An 11595-nucleotide genomic window follows, 5' to 3' on the forward strand; every position below is an offset into this window, starting at 1 on the left:
TGAATGTTGGCCGAACCTTGGGACTATTATTTAGACGGGCTATATTTTAGTAGCCTGACTAGCCTATATAAATTTAGTTGATGCGGCCCAAAATGTCTTTTGGGGATTGTAAGAGAGGAGAGATGGAATTTGATCCACAACATGGCTGAGGGCTATCCCATTGAATGGTCCAAATAAAAAGAACGAAAAGACTTGTTTTGCATGCGGGAAGGCGAAAAAAAAAAAAAAAAAAACATTTTCATTTATTTCAACAATTTCTTTCTCAATTATTGATATAATGTGCTGTGATTTTATGGTAAATTTGTAATTGATTAGGTTTAATATATTATTACTAAGTCTATAAAAAAAGAAATATCTCAATAATGTTGCATTTATGTACCACATACAAATTTATGGAGTATGTTGTCTTCCCATATGAAGCCGAGGGATTAGGAGAACGAATTATTTTCTATAAAAATTAGAAGAGAAAAGAAGAATCGAGAAGTTGTGAAACTAGTCGAGACTAAGACTAGAAAAGCTCAGCAAATGAGAAATTTAATGAATGAAAAAGAACTAAAGAAGTATTGGGGAAAAATCATGCCAAGCTTCAAAAATAGTGCAAAATCAACAAGTTATTGACTTTTTGAGTTTTTTTTTTTTTTCTTCATTCTGAATGGATGCAATTGTTCCAACTTCCAACCATTGTGCTATGGGAATTGCATGTGAAAGTAGTTATACCAGGAAAGAAATAATTGAATTCTAGATGTCTTTGTTGGAAATACTTTAAGTATTACCAGTTGAACTATAAAGCTCTTGACTATGCAATTGAAAATTGATTCTAACTAATGCAAATAGAGCATTTGGCAAATTCCTATCCCATGTTATCAATAATGGCATCTATCTATAAGTGATAACTCTTCAAGGAAGGATGGTCTTTAATGTTCATTGGATGAATTAGGACCCATCAAAATTTCTTGAAAAGAAATATCACATTGAAAGAGAAAAAAAAAAAAAAAAATGGTACAAGAACGCAAGTAGATGCATCTCGAACATATGTATTATGTGAAACAAGGACGTATGGAAATTCGTAGTAGGTCAAGTCCGTCTCTAGGATAAAACTAGCACGTGAAGGTTCCAAGTGTATGTGAAACACATAAAGGGTATCTTTTATCTTTAGAGTAGAAAGCAATGTATGCAGCCACAAGGAAGTGCACGATCCATACTAAGATGGTGCATGAGGGTGTGTGTGAGAGGACCTGAATGCAAATCTGAGGAGTCTAGGTATAGATGGAATTACCATGGATCTAGATCTTGGGTGTGGACTTTGATGTTGTAAAGGAAGGACTCAAAAGTGTAAGAATGGTTGCAAAAGGCATTTGATTTTAATGTGCTACTTGAGCAGATCAAACACACAAAAAAAAAAAAAAAAAAAAAAAAAAAAAAAAAAAAAAAAATCTTGTATATTGAGACTCTACACAACGACAAAAGGACGCTATATTATTGACCACATAATTGTGGCACTAATATCATTTTTTTTTTTTTTTTAAATTTTTAAATAGAGACCGGAAACAAGGATATATTTTGGTTCAAGTTGATGATCTATGCTCATAGCAAAAAGCGCCAAACAACCACATCTTTACTATATTGAATTGATTACAATAAGTCCAACGGATACATATAGAAATATATGGTGTGCATTTGGATGCAGCTTTTTACTTATTGTAAATTGATTATTTGCTGAATGTTAGTTAACGTATAGTTATTTCTTGAAAACTGAGGTTTTAAAAAGATGTATATAAGTAGATATGATATTAAACCTTGGTTCCCACTCCCCTCTGTGTGTTAGTCTAGGTCTTTTCTCAAAAAAAAAAAAAAGTATATATATATATATATATATAAGTAAATATGTTAAAAAGCTAAAAACTGTGATGAGGACAAGCAAACTCTAAGGGTACGTCTCTCAAAAAAAAAAAAAAAAAAAAAGAAAAACTGTATGTTTGGACACACGTCCACATCTAGCGTCCAGTGTTTAACGCTTTTTTTTAATTGAGAAGCGTGTTTCAATGCTTTCCAGTGGGTCCTGTGCACTATTCACGAGACCCACAAACTTTTTTTTTTCAATAAAACTTTTATTAAAAATGAGTCTCATAGCACTATTCACGTATTTAAAAATTATTTTGCTATAGTATTTTCAATTTTCATTTTTTTAGCAAAATAAACGGTATCCAAACAGACCCTAAGAATAATAAACTCATAAATCTATGGGTTTCTAGAAAACTACTATCTACGTTACTTATAGTGGAAAACTTCACTAACCTGGTTTTTATTATTAAACTAACATCCTCTATAGTTTAAATAAGACACTCATTTTTTCTGAAGTGCAAACTATTTACACTGACATTCCTTATATGTATGAAAAAAGATGCTAAAAAATCCCCCCAAAAAAAGGTTTTTAAAAATTCCAAATTTCTTACTAGAGGGGGTGTGGGTGCCAATTTAACTAGAGGGAAGATGGTTGTAATAATGAAAAACTCATGCAATTATATTCTACTACATAAGAATATATTAGCACAGTACATTTCTATTTCATTAATTCCATATCAGTTGTCTTATCAAAAAAAAAAAATTCTACCAGTTGTTGATTTCTGTTTAATCATGTGAACACTACATAAGAGCCAGGTCTTTTTTTATTATTATTATTATAATTATAATATGTAGTTTACATTGAGCATACAGAGGATATTGCGGATTCAAATTCTATTATTTAACTCTCATACATTGATACACAGTTTTCACATAGGAGACACCATACTCTGTTGCATACTAGTCAGTGTTTATGCGTAGGCCTACTGCCAAGGCCCTTACACAATGCATTTGGTTTTGAACGAATATGTTAGGGATAAGTTGTGTGTGTGTGTGTGTGTGGAGGAAATAGGAGACTGTTATGTGGAGATGTATTGAGGCAATAAACATTGCATTTGAAACGGGAAAAGCAACAAATAAGGTGATAACAATACATGCAAAAAATGACAACATTTTTGACACCAGCTGATATGGCAAACCCGTATTGAATCTCATCTAGACCCACTATTGACATTACCTTTTTACCTACCACTAACAATCTACCACAATAACAAGGGCCAAATTTTTTGTCGATAACTATTGACTTTATAACATAAAGTGACCTCAACAATGTCTCCCTCGAAACAGCAAGATTGTCCAATACAAATATCTCATAAAGCAGTAGTTGCAATTTATAACCAAATGATTCGGTGAAGGCTAAATTGTTACCTTAATAACCCCAGCTCGCGGCAAAAACATAATTTCAGCAACATGAGCACCTCTTGACCTCAAATTCGCTAAAATTATTCAATGCATCATGCACCCATGTATTACACTCTCCTCTCACGTAATGATAGGTCTCTCACATAATAATAGGTCTCACCTGTAGGTTCTACACATGAGATCCACTTTTACGTAAAAAGAAGGTAGAGTATGCTATATGTACAAAATAATTTCTCCAAACTTTGGGACACAACTGACTGGGTTACTTATAATCCTGTTTCCTTGTTATGCTTTCAATGGATGATTTTACTTTTCACCCTAACTTCACTATAACCATTAGGCCAATGTTGTACAATGAGTATGCCTACCAATTTATGAAACCCTTTCAATGCATATTTTACTCTTCACCTCAACCTCAATCCAAAGATATGGGCAATATTTTCTACAATCCCTTAAAAGGCCTTAAGTTTGGGAAAGTGTAAACAACGGATCTACAAGATGTTGTGTCAGGGTAACTTTGTAACATGGCTACTTAGAGAATGGTTAAGTAAAGCTCATGGTTATATAACCATTTGTCTAAATAAATAGTTTCAAATTATTACAATATAAATCAGTCAAACATGTGCTAAACGTGCACCTACAAAGGTGTTCAAGATTCCATAATTGACCGACCATTTCAAATGATTCCAAGACAAGAAGATTTGTGGGTTGAAATACGTCTGTAGCAAGACATAAAAAAGATATCATCTACTTTGAATACACACTAGGACATGAATTTTTATTGACGCAATGTTAATTTTAAATGCATGCTATCAAGATTTATTGCCGGGAGCAAACTACATGATGAAAAGCAAGAGTCAGTGAAGTTCAGAGAATAAAGAATAAATTAAATGGGACAAACGCTATAATAAAACTGGCATTTCATTCACAAATTGGCATAAGAGATTTCAAAAGATTTCCGCGAGTTTCCAGTACCCTTTAAAAAGCATTCACCAAAATACATGAATTGCATGTGCCATAGTTTCACTTTTCATTAAAACACACTCGCTATTTATTATGCATCGAACCACTTTTTTTTACATACATGGCCAATATAAGCAACCACACAAGCTCCTGGACATAAGGTTGTGGCAGGATGCTCTTAATTTAAAGAAGCAAGTACCTCTAACAAGGATGCAGCAAACTGCATTTGTGTATCCTCATCTATAGTCAAGAAGAGAGGCACATGCACAAACAGCGATTTGTTCCCATTTTGCTCTGCAAACCGAAGGGAATGATAGTAAACATAATTGCATACAAACCGTCCCGCATCATCTGATGTCATCACTTCATAACCCATCTTTGCTAAGGCCTTGGTAATCTCCTCGACAGGAAGAGAAGTCTGCGCACAGTTAGCACCAGAAATTCTTTAAGGAAGGGTGAAGCAAAAAAAAATATAAATATATATATTATAGTCATCAATAAATCAGACTAAAAAAAAGCAATTGTCCAATCAATCCATCTGAATCATTGTGACTATGAATTCATTCCACTTTTTGGCAACTATGACATGCAGTCTAGTATAAGCAGATACCTTCTCTACACAGGCATCAATTCAACTTTGAACAGCAAAATAAAGAGCACCATCTCCTTAAATTTTTTTGTCAATCTCAATGATTAGAGAAAATTGGTGCATGTGTAACTGTATCCTACTGAACCATTAGTAAATATTATTCTTAATACTATTCCATAATGGCTTTGGTTTACTATTGAAGAATGGTTACATGTTTTGTCTGGGGTTTCTGTTCCTTACATTTGCCTTGGTTTTTTTTTTTGGGAGGGGGGTCGTTGTCATAGCATGATGCCCCCATGCCATCAAAACTAACTGAAGAATATTATATCGAGGCTTTTCTATGAAATTACTTCCCAATGCATGTCAGTAGTTGGAAATGTTCTTTTCACTGATAAAAACAGCAGCTCCAGCAAAGACCACCACTTAAATAATTTATACAAGTTAGCAGAAGAAGGTGAACACAATCTATTTCCCATATCATAAATTTGCCTTTCTTTTCCACTAAAAATACAGAAAATCTGTCTTCCTATAATCACATCCATTCCTATGAAAGTAACAAATCTTCCAACCAATAGAAAATTCAATACACAAGCAGAGGACTGGCCATCACATGTACTGGAATTTCAGGGTAGTGAACAAGAAAGAAAGCACTTTAAGATAGGTGACCTCAGATGGCATATTATACCATACTTCTGACATAACATTCCTTCTTTCATAGTGACTATTGCTGCAGTCCATCAAGCAATAGGTTGATAGTTAAATAGTAAATATAGGAATAAACATAAGGTTGATTAGAAACTTAATGGAGTTCATACACAGACAAAAAAAATATTATGAAACCCTTTTAATCAGAAAAATCATGAAAAAGAAATCCATTCTACCTGTCGAGTGTGTGAAATGTCACCATCTGCAAGAATGATGGGGAGTTTCTACAAAACATGAAACAAGGAAAGTTCAATGAATTAAATATAGAATGTCAAAACAAATAAAAGTCAACATGCATGAAAGTGAAACTTAGGGATTATTTCTAACCTGGGGCTTCCATCCCAACTCATCAGGACAACGAAAAGTGGCTTCATTGACAGCTTGATGCTCAATGGCAAACCTTGTTGCACCACTATTAACTCCAAAGTGTAGCTGGAGAAATATAGTTAAAGAGGGTTAGATACATAACGCATAAATACAGAAATACAATGGAGTCCAAAGTGTAGATTCTGGTTCTGGTTTAGGATTAAGGTTCTAAAATGCACATTTAGTAAAATTGTCAGTAAAGGTTTATTTATTCAAAAAATAACATTTTACCATCCACAAGTTTCCATCTTCTCCCTAAAGGTCTAGAGAAACAACCAAGAGTGCAACATAATTGATAGAGGTGCTGACAGTATACCAATCTTAGAGGTTGGGCGTTGGTGAGATGACAAGCCCCTTTCACCAAAAGTGATAGATTACAAGTTCGAATCCGGAAATCAGCCTCATCAAAAGGATTGAGTTTACAGTACAACCTTTTTTTGACAGTATATCAATCTTCATTACTAACATATTCACCCCTAATGTATAGGTTTCTAGAGTTGTATCATATTCCTGTATGGACTTATTGGCCTTCGTTTAATGAAAGTGAAATTAGGAACATTAATCCTTATTGTTTGAATAGAGCTGTTAATCTCATGAATACTACTCTTGTTGCAGTAGATCCTGTAGAGTTAAGAATTGTTATTAGCCAAGGGTTGTTTATTTTTTTGCTGCCATTACAGTAGTAAGGTTGTTTTTCAATGAGTATCCAGTATGTACTTCTTTAACGTTCCCAACTACATCATGGAGCTATAAAGTTGTTGGTTATGCTCTGCTGATTAGCCATTATGATTTCTAATCACTAACACTGATTCTAAAAGACCTCCAAACCAGCCTATGATTTCTATTGAGAGAATGGGAAACAGGAAAAATAAAATCGATAACTTGGAAAAGTAGTAATTTGGCATAACATAATTTGAGCATAGCTGCAGAGGAGATCAGAAATGTGGGCAACTGACCCAAATAATTTTTCCAGAAGTTGAAGATTCAGAATCCTTTCCACCAATGGCAGATTGCAATGTCTGGTATAGGGAAGCAAGTGCTCCCTGTCCTGCAGTCTCAAGAATGCTGCAACTCCCAAGAGTTAGACCTTTTGGCAATCCCTTTTTCTTCACATACTCTTTGAGATTACAGACAATTGTCTCAGTTGGATTCTCTGAAACACCATGGAATTTCTTAAATCCCGTCACATGAACTGTTACTGCTACTGCAGGTGCAAGAGGCCCTTCAGATCCCATTTACCAATTATTGAGATATAACCAAAAATGCGTTATAGCATCAAAATCAAAAGTAATATCTAAGTACCTGCATCAAACAAGAGAAAATGAATTAGTCAGTGTAGTCAAGAAGCCACAAAGACATCATCAGCTTGCTGAACTAGGAAAGCTATAACATCTACCTCATCAATGTACATCTCAAATTTCACAAACTACTTTCCTACCAAAAAAATAAAATTTTCATAGGCTACTTTCACACAGATTATATCAATGCCCAACATAGAATTTTCATTTTACCATTCAATCCTAGAAAGCCATAATCTTCTCTTTCTTTCTCCTTATCTTTCCTTTTTTTATGCTAATACAGTCTCCAGGGCTCTTCAAGCACCAAAATATTTTCCAGGCATGTGTAGTTCTCCCATCCCACATGTTCAAAACCATAACAGGAATAGATCCCAAAGGTTACCTCCCAAAGGGTTGGTGGTAGAATTCAAAGTTTCAAACCCAGTTGACCGTCAGTGATGCAGGGCAAAGGCAAAAACACAGAACAAGATAAACCTTAGGTTTCACCAATAAGGGTTCTTGGCATCACGACCAAGCTAGAGAAAGAAAATCTCAATTCCATATCATTCATCAAATTCAACATAACAATAATGTTTACTGTGGGCCTATAAATAAGGTACCAGGTTACATCAAATAAGGCAGGGAAATCAAATCATAATTAAGATAGCAATTAAATCCCTTAACACATTCAAAATAATCTGGGCGGTGTCCGCACCATAGAGCCACTCAACTCAACCCCTGGATGTTAATGAAGCCATAATCTAACAATTATACCAAGAGATGATAATTGAGGGTCCAGAAGGCAATAATGTTAAACCTTAGCATCTCTGTCTACCCATTTACAAAAATTATCACAGAAGATATGATTAACACTTATAACAGTGGATTCTGATGGACCACTTCAATAGTCAAATGCTGAACCCAAAAATTTTCCATTGCTGTGGATAAAGCATCTATACAAAACAACTTTATGAGACCTTCCATACGAAGAAACAGTTGAGGGCATGAGGGGTTAAGGAAAGAAGGAGGAGGCACTCCTGCATTTCATTTGGAAAGCTCAGAGGTCATATCAAAGTTGGAAAACCCCAACAGTATCAAAAGCAAACAAACAAGAATCTAGCGAAAGAAGATTTGACTGTACATAACCCCAGAAAACAAAACAGCTGAGAAAACAAGATAATCCATTGGAATTCCTAACAACAGAAAACAACCCAGTTTCTAAAAATCAATATCAGAATCAAATTAAACCAACAATCTGAACCTCAATCAAAGACATACAAATTCAAAAGCAGACTACACCTTTAGAGAGAACTAATTAAGACAAAGAAACCAATTGAACCACTTGATTAAAAGCCAAACTACCAAAACCCCAACACCAAAAAACTAAAACCCAATTAGAATTAACCTTGATCAGACACCCCAGATGATCACAGATACCAAAAGCACAAAAATTTACATCTAAAAACAAAGCCTTGAAATTAAACTCAAAGCACGTTGGTTGTGAAATTTTTGTTTTTTTTTTTTTTTTTAAAAAATGATCTTTCTCACTCACCTGTTGTAGTCTTCAAAAAATGAAAGAGAGAAGCAATGGACTCAACCACCAATCTTATCTACTCAAAGATGATCTTAGCTGGTAGAGATTCTGATCAGATTATAAAAGAGAGAGAAAAAGATAGAAATACAATAAACTATATTATAGAAAAAAGTATTAGAGACATAGTAGTGGAGGGTCGCTTTCAAACAACATTAATTTACAGTGGTGCATGTGTTACATTGTTGCATTATTATTTGGACTTCTGGAACAACCTTTCAATTCATTTAAAAAGCTTTGTTTATAGGAATTTGCAACAGTAAAAAGCTTCTTTTATCTCTTTCCTTTCTTTTTCTTTTTTCTTTTTCTTTGTTTTCTTTCTCTTTCTGGTGTTAAAGCTTATGACTTGTCATGTATTGGTCACTGTGTCTTATGGTGAGAGACACAGATAGGTAAGTATTAGTATAGTACCTACATGACATGAACAAAACCAATGATTCCTTATTTTTATCAACTTATCTTCTACACGAATGGGCTTCTGTCACACCCTTGATAATAGATAATAGATAATAGATGTGACTTTTAGTTTGTTTTTCTTTTCTCTTTTTTCAAGATATACTAAATTACGTGTGGAAACTAAAAGCTAAAACTACATGTGTGTATTTAGTGGGTATACATTGTGCTTTGTCTATAAGGCCAAAAACAAGTACAATCGTGAAGATTATTGCTTGCTACATGTGTGTATTTAGTGGGTATACATTGTGCTTTGTCTATAAGGCCAAAAACAAGTACAATCGTGAAGGTTATTGCTTGTAGTACATAAACTTCCATATATATTTTCAGTTTTCAAGTAATATTATACATATTTTTATATGTTTTTTTACTCACATGTATTTAGAGAAAAATTGAAAATTGTTGTTTAAATACACGTATCAAACATGCCTTATTTTTTTCTTTCATAAAAGTTATTAGCTTTTAATTTTTTTTAGTTTTCATAAATGTGAATTTTATAATGCTTTTTTAAAAATAGGAGTGTTCACCGCTCTTAGAACATTAGACTAATTCTTTGGCATATTCTCTATCTCATACATACTGAATAATTATAATGATTATTTCAAAAAATTTATAACAATAAATTTCTTTAAATAATCCCAAGGTCTTTTAATTAAGAAGCTTAAACTAACCTCGTTAATCATATGAGTCTTGAAAACATGTACACCAACCCTTTGGAGTTTTTTATAATGCTAAATTGACTTTATATATAAGTTTTAGGAAAAGAGTATGACTCATGACGATTTGCATCTTTTATTTTATTTTACTTTTTCTAATATGCTATATGATACATTGTACCTTGTCTATTGTTAGGTTTAAAAAGTAAATCTTTCAACTTTGTCAGAAAAAAACAAACATATATGTCTTAAGGATTAAGGAATTGGTGTCGTCCATACATCACATCTTTTAAATTCATGCTAAGAATTCTAAGTAGTGTGCACTAGGTAGGTCTAGTGGACACACCATTTGTGTAATAATGCCAAAACTTCTATAAAAATATACATATAATCAAGAATTTATGATTAATGGATGTAAAGTTATATGATTATAGGAGTAATGTATAATAGAAGTGTAGTACACCCATATTTAGGTCTTAAAAATCCCATAAAGCTGGTGATCTAAATTAGTAACCTTTATTCATTACAGAGTAATCAGTCATTTGATTGGATAAAGACTATATACATTCAAAAGATTAATCCAAGTGTTCCAAAAATCTTGAATACTCACAAATAAAGAGTTGATTGATCAAAAGTAAATACTAATTAGGAGTGTTTGATGCATATGGTACACCTAAAATGACAACTAATAAGTCCATAACAATTTTGAAAATTGGCCAGCTCTTATGATTAGGATAGAGTGGCTAATATTGTTTTGATGGTTTATCTCACTTATCTGTTATACAAAATTACAAATACTTAATTTTAAACAAAAACAATATTATTGAAATAATTTCAGCGGTGAGAATCTTTACTGTACATTCAGCTCAGCTTTTTTCTAATCTTGTTAATGAGATTTTTGAATAAATCACATGGTTATCATGCATTTTATGAAAAGTGAAGTGGGGCTACAAAGCTAATAAAGTAGTAGCGGTTAGTGATTATCATAGCCTTCAAAACTGGCAGTGACAGTGGAAAATTTCAAACATGGGGTGCCTATCGGCCGTGACATAGGAAATTCCATGGGCGGCACACAATGAATTCAAGTCTTTTTTTTCTTTTTTTTTAATAGAAGGAATTCAAATCCAAATTGTCCTTTTCTTTCCAGAATTTTTTTTCCTTCGTTCGTTTTGTTAATTAGTAAGTGAACGAATGGGCTAGTTAATGTACTCTTTTTTATTTTTTTAATACAAGAGATAAACTTTGGTTATAAACTTAGTTGTAGTTTAAGGTTATAACTCATGCTTAAAAAATTAATATAATTATATACTTTATGTTTTTAATAAACAAATAAAATTTCATGTCAATTGGATTTTATTTATTATTTGATCTATAAACTTATTTTTTTGCATATCTTTAGACTACAAAAAATTTAAATTTGAACATTTGATTGATGACATAGTTATTAATTTTTTATTTTCTAAAAATTTTGTAAACATGAAGGATATTAAAAAAAAAATGTAATCTAACGATAAATTTGTCAAAATTCATATTCAATAAAAATATATTAAGTAAAGTTATAATCTTAGACTACAATCAAATTTTATTACCAAATTTTTTTCCTTATATCAGGTAGTTTAACGAGTAATTCTCAACTTCATTTCAAATACTTAATCACGCCTTCATTCAAATGACGAGCATATACTATTGATACAAGTGGTTCATTAAAAAATGCCTTAGTCGGAGTCAACG

General features: G+C 32.7%; 1 protein-coding gene across 3 annotated transcripts; it reads right to left on the bottom strand.

Annotated features, from left to right (window-relative positions):
- Positions 1–4167: 4167 nt before the first annotated feature.
- LOC115982042 (pyrrolidone-carboxylate peptidase-like) lies at positions 4168–8953 on the bottom strand. Of its 3 annotated transcripts, none has more exons than XM_031104519.1 (5): positions 8717–8953; positions 6844–7189; positions 5849–5953; positions 5698–5745; positions 4168–4645 (listed from the first exon to the last, which is right to left on the bottom strand). In XM_031104519.1, exons 2-5 carry the CDS (start codon positions 7120–7122, stop codon positions 4406–4408), a joined length of 672 nt encoding a protein of 223 aa, XP_030960379.1. In that variant the 5' UTR covers positions 7123–7189; positions 8717–8953; the 3' UTR covers positions 4168–4405. The 3 variants fall into 3 exon arrangements, with proteins under 3 accessions (XP_030960379.1, XP_030960380.1, XP_030960381.1); XM_031104520.1 differs by lacking the exon at positions 8717–8953 and adding an exon at positions 8570–8684; XM_031104521.1 differs by lacking the exon at positions 8717–8953 and adding an exon at positions 7399–8512.
- Positions 8954–11595: the final 2642 nt, after the last annotated feature.

Source organism: Quercus lobata, chromosome 3 (genome assembly GCF_001633185.2).
Source record: "Quercus lobata isolate SW786 chromosome 3, ValleyOak3.0 Primary Assembly, whole genome shotgun sequence".
Lineage (NCBI taxonomy): Eukaryota > Viridiplantae > Streptophyta > Magnoliopsida > Fagales > Fagaceae > Quercus > Quercus lobata.